Consider the following 18368-nt stretch of genomic DNA (forward strand, 5'->3'; position numbering starts at 1 on the left):
TATCTTTTCTTGACTTATGACAATCTTATGATTTATCATATGACTGATTAAATGACAAAGCACATTTAAATACAGATTAGAGACCACATTGAGAACTAGACATGCACATTAGCCTACGATATTAACTTCTGGGTATTAATTGCTCTCTTGGTGACTTTTGTAAAGTGACTCAATTTCATACTTTTCATTGATTTCTTGAGCCAAAGTCTTAAAAGGAGTCGAAAAAACACATCTTCGGGCTACTTGATACTTTATTGAATATACATTTTACCTGGCGTCCACATAATACTTTTTTCTTCTCGCACCTCTTATCTCAGTGATTGACTTGTGATTGAATCAACATGTAAGAGTATACAGTAATGGCATTCTAACCTCATAAAACATTTTTAGACTGCATTACACACACTGTTGGAGAAATGCAGTGAATGATCACAACCCATTGTGCTCTACAGAGAAGTGAGACTGTTGGTAGTATACTGTATACTTGCATGGCTGCCTAATTTGTACCTTTTTTTGTAATTGTGACATCTCTATGATTTGCAGTGACAAGTACTTACCAACAGGTGGCGACATTGTTTTATTTATTCTCTGAAGAGTGACTAACCGAATCATACCAACAAAGTGATTAAACTTAATCACATCAAGATTCCAACTCACATGCACTTTCGACTAGAATTAATATGACTGCTAAGCGTAGTAACCCCACAAAAAAACTGCTACAGCCATCATAATGAGAGCATTAACATCCACAATGTACTTCCACACCGGGTCCTCGCTGATGTCAGGCAGCTTCTTTGATGCCTCAGTGTCTTGCTCGTGGGCCTGGGAGCTGCTGCCGCTGCCGCTGCCCCCACCACAGAACCGACCAACCATGCGACAGATACAAGACTTGTTCCCCTCTTCAGCCACTGAGGAAGAGAGAAGAGTTAGTACTTTCTCCTAGATTTGTCTGTTTTTGTGACTGTGACATCCTTTCTTTCTTACCTGCATCACTATTCTCCCTCATCCTCTCCTCAGCCTCTCTCCGAGCTCTTTTTCCTTTCTCTTCCTGCTCCCAGTCCAAATCCTTCCTCTCCTCTTTTGAATGACGCAGGCTGAACACCAGACGATGGAGCTGAAAAGAAAACAATTTCATAAGCCATAGAAACAGACAACATTTGTACATTTCCTCTAAAATGCTGGCAGGTTTTGCTTAATCCAGTTGCAGATCAGCGCGCTCTCAAAATGCTTTCATGTTATGTTGACATGGCTGCTCGAATATGAAAAAAATCATAATCACAATTATTTTGGTCAATGTAGAAATCAGCATTATTTAACATGATTCCTCATTGACTTTTGGAAAGATGATGCATTTATTGAACTTAACAGTGAAACAGTTAAACAAATCAACAGTGGAAACACCTTGAACTGTGAAATTTCCCTTCATACTGTTTCTGTTGAACTGTTTTTTTTTTTCTAATTCAGAACACAAGACAAAATAAGAGTTTACTTGCAAAACGTAATGTGCGTAATAATCGTTTTTTTGTGATCATTAGGAGCCAAAATCGTAACCGTTATTAAAATTCAGATTAATTGCACAGCCACCCTAATATCATGGCCCCTTAATGAATAAGATTTTGTCTTAAGGAACTTGATATGACTGATATTTTGTGTACCTCCTGTTACACAAACATGTGGGGTCTTAGTGAATCAGTGCATCTTTGAGTTTATCAACTAAATAAGTCACTTACATGTAGATCTTCTATGGGCTGGGTGCAGTAGCTGACCACCAGCACCAGAACTGACGTACAGAAGAAGAGTATGATTGCAAAGTGGAGGTAATGGATCCCACACACCAAGAAAGGGCAGTAAGACGGGAAAACACAGCTGCCGGAACCGAACCAGAACTCAGGCAACATCCGGCACAGACCCATCAGCAGGCCGCCTATCAGGCCCCAGAAGGCACCCTTGAGGTGAAGGCAGATGGAAAATCAAATGTTCTGTTGGTATGATTCCCCCAGGTGTTTCATCAATGGTAATATGATTTAATATGATGTTACCATGTGTGTCATCTCACCTTTTCATTGACCCTCTTAACAAACACAGCCAGGAGGAAGACTGAGGCGATAGGCGGAGCCAGATAGCTTGAGACTGACTGGATGTAATCAAACAGCTGACCGCTCTGAGCCGCCTGCACAACTGGGATCCAACAGATACTGACGGCTACGATGCACAGAACCCAGACTCTAAAAAGGAGAGGAAAATCAAAAAGAAGAAATACATGGGCCGTTGGTGATGCCTTCAAACCTATCCATATCAATTCACAGTATCATACATTCATACACTTTGGAATAGCCCCAGAATTAATTGGTCAAAACTGCAATGTTTGTTTCAACAGAAGCCCTTAAGATAAACTTTTAAAGTCGTGGTATCAATCACATCACAATTAGCACTTGTATCCTGGGTTTCAGTTGAGGAGCTCAGTCTACTTATCTTAATGACATTTCATTGGCCACCTATAAACCTTCGTTAGGCTATGTGATTTAAAGTCTATAAGGGAAGAAATTTCAAAATGGTTAATGGCACAAAATATCAGCTATTGGTAAGTTGAACGCAAAATCCCCCAAAAATTGTTCTTATTAGTAAAACCCTTACCCAAACCCTAGCAGTGTAAATGCCATCTATGCATGGAGTAGAACCGTAGCATCATGAAAAAGACTTTATCAGGAAGAAGAAGCATATTAGACATTGTACACATTGTTTTGTTCATTTTAAAAAAATGTGTGTTGTAAAATATAAAAATGCAGAACAAACTGCATTCCATGTGTCCTGTACTGTAATCTAGTGGTGTGCGATACTGCAAAATTAGGTATCGATCCGATACCAAGTAAATACAGGGCCAGTATCGCAGATACCGATACTTTTAATAATTAAAGTGGACTCATCATCAAAATGCTAAATCTGAATGAATTTTCATGACCTTTAAGTGTTTTTGTGATTTTTCCTTTGGATTATTAATAAGTTAAAACCCAGGACAGAATTTTCATATCCTTGTATAAATGTGTGTTAACACTGTATCTTACAGCCTTTTAAAAATGATTCAGCTTGCCGTTGTTTCATTTTTGGCCTGAAAATACAACATGAAATCACAAGAGGGGGGAGGAGGAGCAAAGTGTGCCTGCTCTGCACCGTGACAGGAGCGGCATGTGAAAGCAGCGGCACTTTTTTTTTTAAGATTATTTTTTTTGGCATTTTAGGCCTTTATTCGATAGGACAGCTTAGTCATGAAAGGGGAGAGAGAGAGAGGGAATGACATGCAGCAAAGGGCCGCAGGTCGGAACCGAAGCTATGGCCGCGGCGGCGAGGACTGAGCCTCTGTATATGGGCGCACACTTTACCAGGTGGGCTACCCAGGCGCCCGGCCAGTTTGCCTCTTTGATGAAACTGCAGCAGTGCACAATGGAGAGAAAGATCTCATTACACTGGTATTGATCAATATCAATACCAACATTGGTAGGCTATCGATATTATCGATATTTGGATCAAGCCGCCCACCACTAAGTGTAATCCTCTTTTTTTTTACATGCATAACAAACTGCTTGGGCATAATGGGTGTTTTTTCGTATCATATGATGCTCTGATGTTTCCCTGACAAAGACCTTAAGTCACAGCGTTGCATCATTGAATGTTTGTGAGCAAAATTCAGTGTACTTCCTTAAAAGTAGTGAATGTAGTCCAGTGACATATGGTTTGTAATCGGTTAGCACAAGAGAAAGACACCGTCCATTTACCTGCCCACAATAAGCAGCTCGCGCTGGGTGGCCCATGGTCTGATACGAGTCCAGATGTCCATGGTGAACAGAGTGCTGCTGCTGTTAAAGATGGAGGCCAAAGAGGACATGAGAGCAGCCAACATCACAGCCAGCATCAGACCTCGCAAACCTGCACAGAGAGATCAAGGCAGCAAGAAAAGGTGCGGGGATGAAGAAGGGGACAGAGAGAAGATCAGAGGAAGTTGGCCAAAAAGGGTGGTGAGAGTGGAAAGGATGAGAAACGGAACGTAAAACTTATCCTCCTCAGTGGCGATTTTATACCCTTTTTGGGGGGGCTCAAGCCCCTCTACATTTCATCTCAGCCCAGATGAAAAAAATTATAATAAAAAACAAATTCATTATTTATTTTTTTAAATGAATTTTAGTGCTTCAAGTTACAGTTTGCAAACGTGTCTGTTAGTGACAGAGGACAAATGATTACAGGTTCAAAGAAACAGGTTTAATATCCTGTGTTGCTGTCACCAATGCTGTACACCTGTAACCCAGTCAAGTTTTATTTTTTATATATTTATTGTTTACACCTCATTATCATTTCATTTGATTCTGGTAGTCCATAAAGGGACTTTCTTAGTTTTTTCACATGTTCAATATTTTGCATTTATCCTCTGTTTTAATAATAAATACATATATTCATTTTATCCAGTGAAATTACTGATTTAGCAGGGGGGATGGAGTTAACACTTTTGCAAGGCACTGTATCTGTGTCACATTCTCATCAGGTGCTGAGCCCCCCCTAAAGGTCTGATCCTAGAATCGCCCCTGATCCTCCTCATCTTTTTTAAAAGTAGTCTGTACTGCTGTGCATGTAAACACACTGTTTGTTATGTGTTCTTACCATTTGGCATAATTGACACCACCAGTTTAGGATAAGCGATGTTGGAGCAGCCCACTTCAGTCCCACACACCCTCTCACACACCTCAGGGACAACACAGCCAACCTCATCTACAGGTGGAGGAAAAACACATACACAGCATGAAGATACAGCTTTCTTTTTATGACATTTGCTTGATAAAAGTACAACCATGCAGAGGTATCATACTTCACTCTAATGCTGTGTCTGTTGTTTTTGTCAACCCCCTTTAAATGTGATTTGAAAGGACAAGTGTAAGCCACAGACCTGGGTAGAGTACCCTGCTGATCATGCCGGGGAACACCATGAGGAACATTGGCAGCAGTTTGAGGTAGCCACACATGATGCAGCCGGCCTTCACATGGGTCAGACTACGAGCTGCAAGGCACCGCTGGACTATCACCTGGAGTCATACAAGACAGGATAGCTTATTGTGTGTCAAGAAAAGACTGTTTCACACATGAGAAACATTTCCAAAGAGTAGGGCTGGAAATCTAGTCAAGGTTTATAGAGTTTGGTTCAGTTTGTGAGTAAGCACCAAAAGGGTCCATCCGTTTTTGAATTAGGAGAAGTAGTTTTTTTATTTAAATTGTGTGTTATAATGTAATGTATACTTTATTAATCCCACAAGGGGAAATTACAATGTTTTCACTCTGTTGTTATTATACATTACACACAGGCCTGAATTACACACACATGCTCAGTACCTATACATGCACTAATGGAGAGATGTCAGAGTGAGAGTGAGTGCCCATGGAGAGGCGCCCAGAGCAGTTGGGGGTTCGGTGCCTTGCTCAAGAGCACCTTGGCAGTGCCTAGGAGGAGGCACCTCTCCAGCTACCAGTCCACCACCATACTTTGGTCCGTATGGGGACCTGGGTTCCCAATCCATGTTTCAATATAAACACGTAAGCTAAAACAGCTAATCTGTCAGCAGCCAATGAAATAACATCCCAGTGTATCTTACTGCATATTATTTGGATCAATATTCATGTAACCACAGAAACAAAGGAAGCTAAACTATATGGTTACAATGAAATGACTCTTGCTGCTGTCATTCTACTGACATACTGGTGTTTTCCCCTTTACTAAAGTGGTTGTATGGCTGTGATAAAGGCCACATGCAGAAACACACTAGTTTTTAATAAATGCAGTTTTCCTTGCATTGCATTATGTATGGCTGGAGAGTTATTTGGTTTTTAGGTCTCCCTGATCATTCCTGCTCCTTAAGGATAGGCAAAGATGCTAAATAGATTTTTCCAATAGAGCAAACAGGAAAAAAGGTGGTAAATTATTAAAATTATATATATTTATTTATTTTAACCAAAAAATACTGATTTCTAAGGCATTATATTTTTGATATTATTATTAAAGGTTTATGTAGATAGGGACAGATTTGAAAAACATAGATAAGCTTAAACAGTCATCTGATGTATGTATCATAGTGTTTTTAGCTGAAGCTAATTCACGACACTTGTCCCTAGTAGGGCTTTTGGTTAAAATTAAAAATACAGATTTACATTATTAAAAATAAGATAGAGATGAAATACAATGGAATGAAATGAAAAAGGAAAGAAAGTATACAGAGAGAGCACAGTGTAAAAACTAAATATGAGAGCAGTATTGTTCCTGAATTAGCCACAATTTGTTTTTGTTTTTTTGAAGGTGGCTAATGTTGGGATACATTTCAAGTGGTCTGGCAGAGAGTTCCATAATTTTGCTCCTTTTACTGAAAAGGCAGTTTGGGCAAATGATGTTCTACGGAAAGGGATACTACAATTGCCTTTTAACGCTGCTCGGGTGGTGGATCTGGTACCGCTTTGCTGTCTTGTTATTGTTTTGCAAAGGGGTGGGGGAGCAGCGTTATTTAGGCATTTGAAGACCAATTTAACAAAATGCAGGGAGATAACATTAGCAAAACTTAAAATCTTATCTTATCTTATTGTAAGATGTTAAGAAGTCAGATTCTGGTCTTATCTCAATTTAAACCAAACATGTAGTTACTAGACATTGGTTGATCTATGTGTATACCTTGAGCACTAATACCAGCTCTGTGTCACTTTCTGCCCTTTCCCTCTCCTTGAATTCCCCCAGGATGGAGAAACTAAACCAAAGCTTTTCAACATCAACGTCAAACTGGGATATTCACCTGGTCTGAACACCAGTACCAGCCTCCCACTATAGCAATTCCAAACAGCACTCCAGGCCAGGGCAAGTCCCCTGTGGTTGGGTGCCTCAGCATGCTGAAGGCGTCCTGTCTGGGGGTATAGCAGTGGGGGGAGATGTTGTAGCGCTGGGGATCCATTGAAGAGAAATTACTTGGCATAGCAGAGCTGTATTTGGCCAGCAGAGCGCTGTAGCCTCCTACTTCAGCAAAAGCTGGAAGTCAAAAGGAGAAAGGGTAAGTTCTTTGTAATTTCTGTGTATTTTATGCTGGACCCTCGTGGTGTTCTTCCATTCAAAGTGATGACACTCAATTCACCTCCGAATTCCATTCAACCCTTAAATTCGCATAGCTGCATGGTATGCATGAATATCCCTGTTACTACATTAACAACATGTAAAACAAGACTGTTTTATGTAAAAAAAAAAAAAAAAATTAAAAATAAATACACACACTGTATGCTTTGCTCTTTCCTACTCAGCTCAAAAGTCCAAAGCTCTCTTGTTGTCCTAACTAAAGATATGAGTCAGCTGCTGAGTCAGCACTATTATCTCAACGCATCACCAATTCACAGAAGAAGGTGGCCTTTTTTCCCTCCTCCACTGGTTTCTTGCCCACTTTTATCTTGTCTGCCTCCTCCTTTGTCAATAATCTACATAAGGATCATACTGCTATATATTGACCAAGTATAAAGAAATCAATAAAGTTGCAGGGGGTGGTTGTCGTTGTGTAGGCTGAGGTGGAGAGTTTTGCGGCTCTGCAGTGTCAGCGTACTGTACACTGCTGCAGTGAAATGAATGATTACTGACCCTGGTTAATCGCTTTCCTGTTGTGAAGCTGCTAGGGAGGGGCATAGCCACAGGCCTAGAGGGACTGACAGAAGCCAAAAACATGAACTGTGTGTAGTGTGAATAAAAATATCTTTTGGAAGGTTAAATATGATGTACTTACAGAAGCCAGTGAGGACGAAGGCCCCGGCAATGATGACAAAGGTCTGAACTGTGTCAGTGTACATCAGAGCAGCCAGGCCACCTGGTAACACAGTCACGCACCTCAAAATACACACACTTACACAAATTGTGACATTTAAAGAGGTACTTCAACAATCTCGTATCGCAATTTGATAAAGTTGGGGGACTTGCAAGAGACAGGTAAAAAGAATTGAAGCAGCAGAGGACGATTTAAACTGATTGTTAGGCCAAGCTCCAAAAACACTACATTCCTACATTTCCCACAATGCAACACGTATAATCTTTTCATTAAACCCCCTCTTCCCTTTGAATGCTCACATCTTTCAAACTCTACCCCCCAGTTTGTAACACAGGTTTTCTGTTTTGAATTTGCAGTTTCCAAGCCCAAGCCAAGATAACCCTGATGACATGACTTTGACATGATAAGGGTGCTTCCTCCAGAGTCACAGAAGACATTATACAACTGTTTTCAGAGGCTAAATGAAAATAAGTTTACTTAAAAAAAGGAATACTACCGTCATGATGGGTAAACTAATGCTCATGTGTTAAAATTGGACTAGGCTCCTTACATAGGCTACGTACCTGTAACAGTGTACAAGGCTGTTATTAACAGAAGGGTGATGACGGCTAAGTAGATGTTCCACCCTAATGCCTGCTGGATGAACACAGCCCCCGAAAACATATCCACCTGGAGAGAGACAGAGAGAGGTGGGGGGAGGGAAGGAACGAAGAAAGAAACGTACTGTATGTTTTGTTTTCTCAGACGGGATGACTCACTGAGATCTTGGTGAAAATGTAGAGGAACAGAGAGATAACGGAGAGGTAGAGGCTGATCCTGGTCCCTCCGAACCTCTTCTTCAGGTACTGCGGCATCGTGATCACCTAACACAACACATTTCACACAGTGGGCGTATCAATATAGGAAATTACAGAAGTCATCATGTCAGTGAACGATACACGTGTTAACACATGATAATACAGCCTGAACTACTTACTACTTACCCCAGCTGTGAGGTAGACAGGTACAAACAACCAGCCCAGCAGCAGCACGATGAACAGAGCCTGACACAGTAAATGAACAACACACAATGTATAACGTATGACATGTTAAATCATGTTATCCTCCAAATCCACTGTGAGAGACTTTTACCTACTGCAGTAGATTCAGGTGGCTTTTGGCACAAGAGTAATGTATGCATGAATTCAGTGTTTTAAAATGGTGATTCATAGGAATTAAACTGCAGAGTTGTACAAGCTGTGAGTATGACTTACATTCCACTCGAACCCTCCCACAGCGATGCCACTCGCTGCCCCAGTGCCTGCCAGGCCCACAAAGTGACCACTACCAATGTTGCTGGCAAACAGAGATGCACCAACCTGAATTAAAAAAGAACACAGAAAATCACTGAAGAAACCAAATCCAAACCTACAGGAGTACCGTGACATCATACAGTATGAAGACTATGACCAGAAATGCACAAAACAGAGACATGCACAGCACATTCACCCATCAAAATCTTTATGAGTTTCAAAATCAGGCCATATATTGCCCCTTTTCTGGAAGGAACCACTATATTTTGTTTCTTATTAAGATACAAAAGGATATGACCTATATTTGGACAAACTTTGCCTCGACATCCTTCCATGACTAAAAGACATGAACTTAACTTACAGTTACAATACTCCTGCCGCATACATTTTTGATAAGGATTCCCTAAAAAAAAAAGGTTTAATATACTGAGCAGGGTATTTTACAGTGTAAAAATAAACTTCAGCCCCCTCTGATGGACAAACTATGAAATGATAACATAACCTTTGCATTTCTGTGCTGCAACGTCTTATCGGCCAACATATACACTGATATTAATAAGCTAATATTGGGCTAGCTCTTTATTGAACTCACCGGCCACCAGGTCATGGTGCGTCCTGCCAGGAAATATCCTGCAACTGTCCCACGTTTGGTCCGAAACATGGCCTAAAACACAGACCGGACAATTGTGTTATTCTCACAAACCAAAATCAATGTCACCTGTGTTTCCTTATGCATACAATTATGAGACATAAATATTTTATGGTGGTATACATTTTCTTTAAATTTAGTCATAATAATCTCCCAAAGATTAGACTCAGTCTCAGTTACGCACACAGACTAACACAGGTGCACTCACCCAAATGCCGACACTAATAACCATGATGAAATATCCAACAATGACGGCGATGTCTGCTGGGTTGTTGATGATCACTTTGTCTGACGAGGGCTCCGCCATTGCTTCACTTATCCTGTAGCTTGATTTAATTAGCTTTCTATACTACAACCTGCCTTTGATTTATCTGGAGCTTTGCTTCTAATAAAGCCTAAACAATACCACCTTCATCTGCAAAAAACATCTAAACTTAGATATCAATATGAACAAGAAAAAAAAAACTGCATCTGTAGAAGAGTGATGCCTCGGCAGTAGATTTGTAGTGGTCAGTTCAAGTGAGAACTTTGGCCAGCTGTGACTGTGACAATGGGCAGTGCCAGCAGTTTATTAGAGGAATTATTAACACCCAACCATGACAAAACAGGTATCCGTCATGTAGTTCCACTGGATTTTCAAGGTACTACAGGTACTTCATTTTTGTATGGTGGGGGGCACATAATTAGCCAAAATACTTAATCACTGTTCCTGCAGTAGTAAAAATTCACCAGTGAAAAACACATAAGCAAACAGTCCTTTAATCATTTGATAGCACTGCTTTCATCAAAACATCCATTTGCCTTTCAGATCACAAACTTGGGTCAGGTGTACAAATGAGGGCAGTTTCACTTCTGTGAATGGACACACACAGTATTTGGGTGTGTGCCTGTGTGCAAAGAGCTTGTGTTAAACAGATTTTAACCTCAGCATAGAAAACATGCACACAATCACCTTCCACGTGTCATACGAAACACGCGAAGGAAAAAGAAAACCAACTCATGTGACATTTCAAGGTGAAAATTCAGATATTTGAAATGAAAAAGGCAACACACACTAAAGCTCACATCTCATCACCAACCAAAATAACAAAAACTAAAAAAGGTATATGTTGTGTGTTTGACTAGTGAACTCACTACTTCTTAAATAAAGTAACTGGTGGTGTTAAACATCTGCTGTTAGCTGGGAAATTGGGGAAGTTTCACTATTCTGTTCTTGAGGGAGTCATTGTAACACTTTGGAAAGTTTTACAAGGTAGGGTGGTTTGACCGAAATCTACGTTTGAATCTATTGATAGGTTGACTCATTATAACCCAGTGGAAAGCAGAGCTATGAGACAAACCTGACCAGTCTAATTTGAGTCCTTTTTGGGGGAGCTACATCAATTTGGCCTCAATGATCAAGTTTTACAATTACATTATGTGAAATACCCTCTCTTTTTCTCACCAAATTAATGCTTATTAGCAGGTTTACATTTTTTATTTTCAGGCTACTATTGAATTACTGCTTCAGCAATAAATCCACTTTGCAGGTCTAGGATCCTATACACAGTCACACTACGTCATATCCCAGTTGTAAGATCTGAAAAAGGAATCCCTATTTTGCCATTACATCCTGTATCCATCCCAATTTCTTCTTTTTGGTTGATAATGTACTCACAGAATCTAAACTGTGTCAATGTTAACCAATCTAAAGTTACATCTGAAAACTAATATCTGGCCTGCAGTAATGAAAACGTTGATTGTTAAGATGGTAAGGTCAACTCAGCAGGTTCTGAGTGAATTAACTCCAAAAAATATTTCCCTGCTGCTATTTTAGCATTTAAAACTAATTCATTTTAATGTCACAGACATCTTTCAGTGATTTTCTCTGGGTCTGACTTTAAGCCCAAAACAATCTCAAAATAGCCTTGTTTTATGGTCTTGTTTGGTAGTTTGCAATCTGATGACAACACTGGTAGAGTTCTGCCATTTTCAGACACAGCTGGCAGTGTTTTTCATATGCACATATCACCCGCAGAAGTATCTGGATTTCATCAATGTGAGTAAATAAGAGAGGAAAACAGAAGTGAAAAGACTGAGGAAAACACGGTGGCCTACAGCAAAACAATGTGCTTACATTTGTGGGCAAACGTTCTGACCTTTCATAAAATCAGAATTTAAGAATTAAGTTACTTTAAAACCACTTTCAGATCTCGACACATCTGCTCCTGTTTGACAAGTCTATCTTAGCCTATAGTGCCATCCTGCAGAACGCCGAGCTGTAGTCAGAGCAAAAAAGTTACCATTTCGAAACAACAAAAACCTTTGAAATACATTTCAATAAATTAGGTGCAGTGCTAACGTATTCAGATAATCCATTACCTCCATGCCAAACACATTCACGGGTCCTGTGGCTGGAGCAATTAAAACCAAAATGTAATTTTGACACGGCTGATAAATCAAGTAGACAACTGTTCACCTGGCTTGAAGGTTTAGAAAAGGTGCGGTAGTCTAGACACAATTTCTGTAGGTCATCTTCACGACACCTGCACATATTTACCTTGCGTCCCTGTAATCACACCATGCTAGCTGAAAAAAACTGTTCAAGTTTTCTTTGCAGCACATCTTCATAAACGTCTATACCAAATCCTTTTGACAGTGGATTTTCTGTACTTAAACACACACATTGTCATATCTATTAATATGGAAGACGGTGTTCATCTTTTGTGTATTCAGCCTTATCTACACATTTCTCCCACTGCTATGTTCCACTTGTTTGAGGCAGGACCTTTAAAAAGAGCATTTAAGAACACCAAACATAAGCACAGTTTCTACCAAGTGAAAGGACGCTATCTGGTCTGTGTGCCATATTTGGGATCAGTTGGAGGGACCTGGCTGCCTGCCTAGTGAGACCAGTGAACAGGGCTTTGCCATATTCAACACTAGGCCGTGTCCAGGGGCAGGTATTTGACTTTCCTGATGTTGTGAAGCATGAAAGTGAACAAATGAGCCATTGCTGTGCCATCAAAAACCCACTTAGGTTTCCTGCAGTTCCTGCAGGACGTTCAGCTCTTCACTGGGTTATGACTTTGATAATAAAAAGATTCAGTTCGTTTTAAAAAGCAGATTTGTAACTCATATACCTTATGTGCCAAAGTACATTTTTGGCTCTATTTTGTTGATTAAAAAACAAAATGACTAATGGTACAAGTAAAAACTATATGCAAGTAGTTTTATGAAATATATATTTCACTTAAGTCAAGTTTATTTGTATATCCCTTATTGCAGTTTCAAAATGCTTTACAAACTCACATTAGAGAAAAAACAAAAAGAAAATAAAGTGGAACATAGCATGGTCAGAAATGTGCCAATGTCCTTGTGTCTAAACTAGACGCTGCTTAAAGATTCACAGCATTCAAATGGTTTCCAAACAGCCATTAAAAACTTATGCCAGCAAAAAGCTGAAAATAACATTTTGTTTTAACAAAACAATTAAAAAGGCCTTTTTCTCTCAAAGGACTACTGTTCTAACAAATAGTTAACTAGTTACATTCAGCTGCACGTTGCCTGACTTTTAACCAGTTTCTGGCTCCACTTGTACATCATTTTATTATCCATATTACATTTCTGCATCTAGTCCATTATAGGTCTACTCTGGGCTGCACTCAGGCTGTATAAAATGGTCTCTTCCTTGTGATTTCATCTCAAGACCAACAGAAGAGCTAATTCGAACTCAGCCTGGAGCTCATCTTGTGTTAAATGAACGGCTGCCTCGACTTCAGTCATACTGGTCCCTACAAAGCTAGTCAGTGGACTTCTTGCAGTTTTCTTTGGCTAGTCTCAGTCTGGACAGGATGTGTTTCTTAGGGAACTTTAAAGTGGTACACCCAAACTGGCTCACCCCTCCAGTGTCTCCAGGGAGTTTCTCACGTCTCTGGACCCAACTGCGCCAGCCGGGCTTCCAACAGTACACACTGTCATAGAACCGTGAGCCGTTTTCCCCACCCAGCACATAAATCCTGCGTTTCCACCTGGCCACGCCCCCAGCTGCAATCCGCCGTGGCAGCCCGGGAAATACCACAGGGCTTGGGGAACGGTCGCTTCCACCACCTGCACCCCCTCGCTGCTCTGCAGTGACCATCACCCCTCCCCCAGTCACCTCCCTCTCTACTCCAGACCCCCTGCCCTCTCTGAAAAACAGAACACGCCCAGTGGCGTCTAAAGTCTCCAGATTGGTGTAGTTTCCATCCAGGAACTTGGTGGTATCCCTCATGTATCCCCCAATTGCACACACTCCTCCTCGCACTGCTACTCCTCCAGCAAGACAGGTGGCGCCGGAGTCCAGAGCCACACGTGTCCAGCAGTCTGTTAGGGTATGATAAATAAGCACCCCTGAGTGGACCACAGCACGGTTCTGTTCAAGTGTGGTTCCACCCAGAAGGTAAAGCCGCCCACGTAATGCTGCGCTGGCAAAGGCGCGCAGAGGGAGCGGTAACCGAGGCCCTGGAGCCCACTGAAGCGTAGTCAGCTCCAGGGTCTCACTGGAGTCCAGCAGAGCTGAGCGGTTACTACCACCCAAGGCATAGATAGACTCTCCACAGCCCAGCAGGCCTAACATAGCCCGCGGCTGGATCATGGAAGGCCGCTCTACCCAGCGGTCCAACACTGCATCATATTCATGCACAGCTGCAGACACAGAGCCTGTCCGCAGAATCCCACCCGCTACAAACAGCCGGTCACCTACAGCCGTACAGCCGGGACTGACCAGTGAACCCAGTGCTGCTAACTTCTCCCACTTCCCTGTCCGAGGATCAAAGCAGTCCACTGTATAGTCTCTTGCAGCTAAATTATCTTCTTCCCGAGGTGTCAGGTCCACACAGACAATCTTCTTCTCAAACATGCCCTCCCGTGGTCTCAGAGGCCCCCCAAGGCCCTCACCAGCTGCAGCGGGCCCCAACTCCTGGCACAGTCTTCGGCTCTCTTCCTGGGACAGCAGCCCCGGCCGCAGGTGGTGAAGCAGAGCTGGCATGTGGGCATAGCGATCTAAGGGTTGGTGCTCTGCCCAGCGGCGTGCAGCGTCGTAAACCTCTGCTTCCGAGTCCACCCCCAGGCGGTCAGAGCTCAGGAGGCTGCCTAAGGTGCCGTGGTCAAGCAGGAGGAAGTCTTTCTGCCGGGCCACCCGGGGGAAGTGCTGGGCTACGAGCCGCAGGGAGGCACGCAGCAGCAGCTGGTCATGGTGAGAGCGAGCAAGAGAGTACATCCCCAGGCAGTTATCCACTGAGAGGTGCTCAAATAGAAACCTGGAGAGATAAGAGTAGAGAACAACCACAAGGGGAGAGAAAGACAGAGGGGCAGAAGAGGAAATGAGACAAGAGGGTTTAAAATGCAGAAGACAGAAGCTGGTTTGTTAAACCTAATGCCAAAGTAAATAGATAGCCACCTGAATTGTAAAGGCTAATGAATAAGGCTGTAAACTTGATCATCTGTCACTTTTATACAGCAGATTTACCTGGAGCACAGGTCTTGAAGGGGCATCACCTGAAGCCGGTTGGCGGCCACAAACAGATCCTCAGCTGTGTCCAGAGAGAGCCCAGCCTCACCGGTGTACACAAACTGGATGACAGTCTCCATGACAGACGGCGTCACCTCCTCCAGTCGGATCTCAGTGAGGCGAGACTCTACCAGCGGGCTGGTGAACATGGCCCGAAAGTACGGGCTCACGGCTGCTAAGAGGACTCTGAGGGGAGAGAAGGATGAAAGATAGAAGATAACGGTTTCATATCACATGCAGAAGACATTTCTACATTTTACAGTGCTAAGTTTGTGTCTACTCACAAGAAGTAGCTCACAGTCAAACCAATGTGTTCAATATATTTCCCCCTTTTTGATATCAAACAGAGGATGCAAACAGCTTTCTACAAGAACAGAGCTGGCTGTATAATTGCAACTTCATCAGTTACATCTGCTTTGCAATCTATGTTATAATACTTGGGTAAGTAATTATTTCCAGTTTACGAACTGATGCTGTGTAAGTTGGGACAGTGGTACCACAGGGCACGTTAAGGTCAGGGACCAACACAACCAACACTATATCAAAACCTGTCTCAGGCAAAGCAACAGTTCAAATCTCTGTCTTCTCAATTGACTGGGATTTAACCGCTGCATGATACAAAATACTGTTTTTGCCTGTTTTTCTCTGACTCCCAAGGTCACCGGAATAAGATTACACCCCATACACACAGAGTAGTCACACTGGAGAAGCATATGCACACACCATAGATCATGGGTCTTCAACGTTTTTTAAGCCAAGGACCCCCCTTAGCTGAGAGAGAGACGGATCAGGGACCCCCTACTACATATATTGTATAAAATGAAGTTGCATAATAAACTGGGCCTACAATAACCTGTGGGGCCGCCTAAAGCCTTTATACATACCTTTTTTTTGCATAGAATACTAAACTATATTAAAATAGGCTAATAGTTGTTTTAATGTTAAACATAAATGTGGCACAGTGAATCCTTTAGGAGGATGAACTGTATCTGTGGATGGCTACCTTAGTGATTACCTTATAGGCCAGTAAGCCTATCATCAGTGGGGATTTATATTTGCTTATAATATGCTGAATTGTTTTTAGGGCTTTTTAATTTTTTCGGAATTTTTTTTAAAAAAAACAACAATAATTTGGAGGCCCCCCTGCACTGACTTTGAGGACCCCCTTGGGGTGCCGGACCCCCTGTTGAAGATCCCTGCCATAGATAAAGTGAACTCTGAGTAGATGTCAGACTGACTGTCTGTCTGACCCTAGAATGTGCTGCATGTGGTCTGGGGTACCTACAATGTGCCTTGTTACTTAGGTAAGAATAGCTGTTGTATATAATCCAATAACATCTTCACACATGCATAGATGAGTGAAGAAGGACCTTATTTGGCAATCTCTAATCTTGTATGTCCAGCATGCTCCTTCAGAAAGACAGGAACTTCAGAGTTGAGATGACACTACACTATGGTTAAATTGTACTGCTTGATCCTAATTCTCCTCATAATGTCTCTACGTAAATCATCAAAGTCCCCAGAAACTTCTTCAATTTCCAAGCTTATCAGCACTCCTAAATTATTAACAATTATTGTTTTTCTATGTATCAGCTTCTTTGTACTATATAGCAGTCATACCTGTGACACATGAACTTCTTTCCCTCAACAAGTAGAGTAACATCACACAGCTGCTGAGCATCCAGGAGCTGCTTCAATCCTAAAACAAAGCAGAAAGAGGAAGGAGAAACGAGAGGAGGGCGAGAACAGAAGGAGGGGTGAGTAAGAATTAGACAAAGCAGAATAGAGAGAGGTTGGGATGACAGGTGAAACTTAATGAGTAGTTTCCAAATTCCCAACACCATCCTCTCTAGTCTCGTCATGTATCTGTCTCACCATGTGTGATGTAGTCTCCCAGTGGTGTGGTACTGTCATCAGGGAAGTCCTCCTCCTCTGAGTCGCTGTCCGACAGAGGTTCTCCTCCTCCCCCGTCCCCATCCTGCCACGGCTGGGGACGCCAGGTGACTGTGCCCCCCCGCACAGCATTCATCTGAGGTACAGTACGCAAACACTCATAGTTTGGCCAGAGAATTATTCACAGAAAATGTGTTAACCTATATGCATGCAAGGCCTATCTGTAACAGACAGTCCTATGTAGATAGAGGCTTATAACATATATGACCCAGGTAAACAAAAACGTTGCTTTATGACAAAGATCATGATACAGCTTAATTTTAAGTTTGCTACATATTTACCCCACTTCCTAGTTGCAGTATGTTAACCTTTTTTTATACCACAAGGACAATAACAAGTATGTTAACCCATAAACGACTGGCTATAATAGATAACAAACACAAAGCAGACTGTTGTTGTAGCATCAGTTTACCGGTAAGATGTTTTTTTTAGCTTACAGTACCTTTGCTCTTCTTCTCGTTTCCACCGTGAAGGCTGGTTGGGTCTCACTTTCAACAGAAATTGGTGAGGCAGTTTGGGGCAGGCTAAGTACCCGGTTATTACCAGAAGCTTCGGGAGGTTTTGCTTGCTCTCATCTGGGTGTCTTAGTCCTCCGGGCTCAGTTTAAACGCTCGTCCCGGGCCCTGTGGAGAAGACGCGTTCAGGCTACTCGCTGCTCATCCATCACCAACGTTACTGACCAAACTAGCTTACAAAGGAACAATTCTCCCGCTGTGCAAAGGCTTCTCGTCGTAACACATATCAGTCCACCATGGCATTATGCTCACACGTCCAGCTCGGTGGTAAGGCAGTAACGAAGAAAATAGTTTGCAGAGCCTACAGGGCAGAAATTAGGACTGAGTTCAGTCGGCCGCACTTGTCACGTCTGAACCGGATTACCGCAACGTTAAACTTCCGCTCATCTGATTGGATGACCTTTGGCTCGTGACGATTGTTTGGAGCTGAGTCGTTTTCTGTCACTGGGAAAATTAAACGTTTCCAGCTCGCTCTTTGATATTATGTGAAAACCGTTGCGTAAAATAGCAGTTATATATATTTTTAAATATAATTTTAAATAAACACACTGGTTTTATTTTGATTTAATTTCCTAAATACTGAATTCCGCATTCATGCTGCATTTAAGGCAG

The 18368-nt window shown here is 42.0% G+C and overlaps 2 protein-coding genes across 2 annotated transcripts; both read right to left on the minus strand.

The window, feature by feature from the left end:
* Positions 1 to 223: 223 nt before the first annotated feature.
* On the minus strand, positions 224 to 10065 carry slc5a2 (solute carrier family 5 member 2). Its single transcript, XM_031283680.2, has 15 exons — positions 9967 to 10065; positions 9702 to 9773; positions 9071 to 9175; positions 8801 to 8860; positions 8576 to 8680; positions 8381 to 8486; positions 7779 to 7859; positions 6813 to 7042; positions 4931 to 5066; positions 4648 to 4755; positions 3771 to 3921; positions 2057 to 2225; positions 1731 to 1946; positions 985 to 1114; positions 224 to 908 (listed from the first exon to the last, which is right to left on the minus strand). The coding sequence occupies exons 1-15, from the start codon at positions 10063 to 10065 to the stop codon at positions 688 to 690; spliced, it is 1989 nt and encodes a 662-aa protein (XP_031139540.1). The 3' UTR covers positions 224 to 687.
* A 436-nt stretch (positions 10066 to 10501) lies between these two features.
* si:dkey-260j18.2 (uncharacterized protein LOC325231 homolog) lies at positions 10502 to 18254 on the minus strand. Its single transcript, XM_031283682.2, has 5 exons — positions 17684 to 18254; positions 17164 to 17317; positions 16909 to 16987; positions 15247 to 15474; positions 10502 to 15037 (listed from the first exon to the last, which is right to left on the minus strand). The coding sequence occupies exons 2-5, from the start codon at positions 17315 to 17317 to the stop codon at positions 13540 to 13542; spliced, it is 1959 nt and encodes a 652-aa protein (XP_031139542.1). The 5' UTR covers positions 17684 to 18254; the 3' UTR covers positions 10502 to 13539.
* Between the last annotated feature and the right edge of the window lie 114 nt (positions 18255 to 18368).

The sequence above is a fragment of the Sander lucioperca genome, chromosome 5 (assembly GCF_008315115.2).
Source record: "Sander lucioperca isolate FBNREF2018 chromosome 5, SLUC_FBN_1.2, whole genome shotgun sequence".
Taxonomy (NCBI): domain Eukaryota; kingdom Metazoa; phylum Chordata; class Actinopteri; order Perciformes; family Percidae; genus Sander; species Sander lucioperca.

Bases quoted from the DNA above. Each gene is read 5' to 3' on its own strand.
- slc5a2 (XM_031283680.2), bottom strand. From the start codon at position 10,065: ATGGCGGAGCCCTCGTCAGACAAAGTGATCATCAACAACCCAGCAGAC. The intron at 1,947-2,056 runs GTGAGATGACAC...CTTCACCTCAAG, and splicing joins TTAAGAGGGTCAATGAAAAG to GGTGCCTTCTGGGGCCTGAT. The intron at 1,115-1,730 runs GTAAGTGACTTA...TTTTCTTTTCAG, and splicing joins AGCCCATAGAAGATCTACAT to CTCCATCGTCTGGTGTTCAG.
- si:dkey-260j18.2 (XM_031283682.2), bottom strand. From the start codon at position 17,317: ATGAATGCTGTGCGGGGGGGCACAGTCACCTGGCGTCCCCAGCCGTGG. The intron at 16,988-17,163 runs GTGAGACAGATA...GCTTTGTTTTAG, and splicing joins GGGAGACTACATCACACATG to GATTGAAGCAGCTCCTGGAT. The intron at 15,038-15,246 runs GTAAATCTGCTG...TTATCTCTCCAG, and splicing joins CTTCAAGACCTGTGCTCCAG to GTTTCTATTTGAGCACCTCT.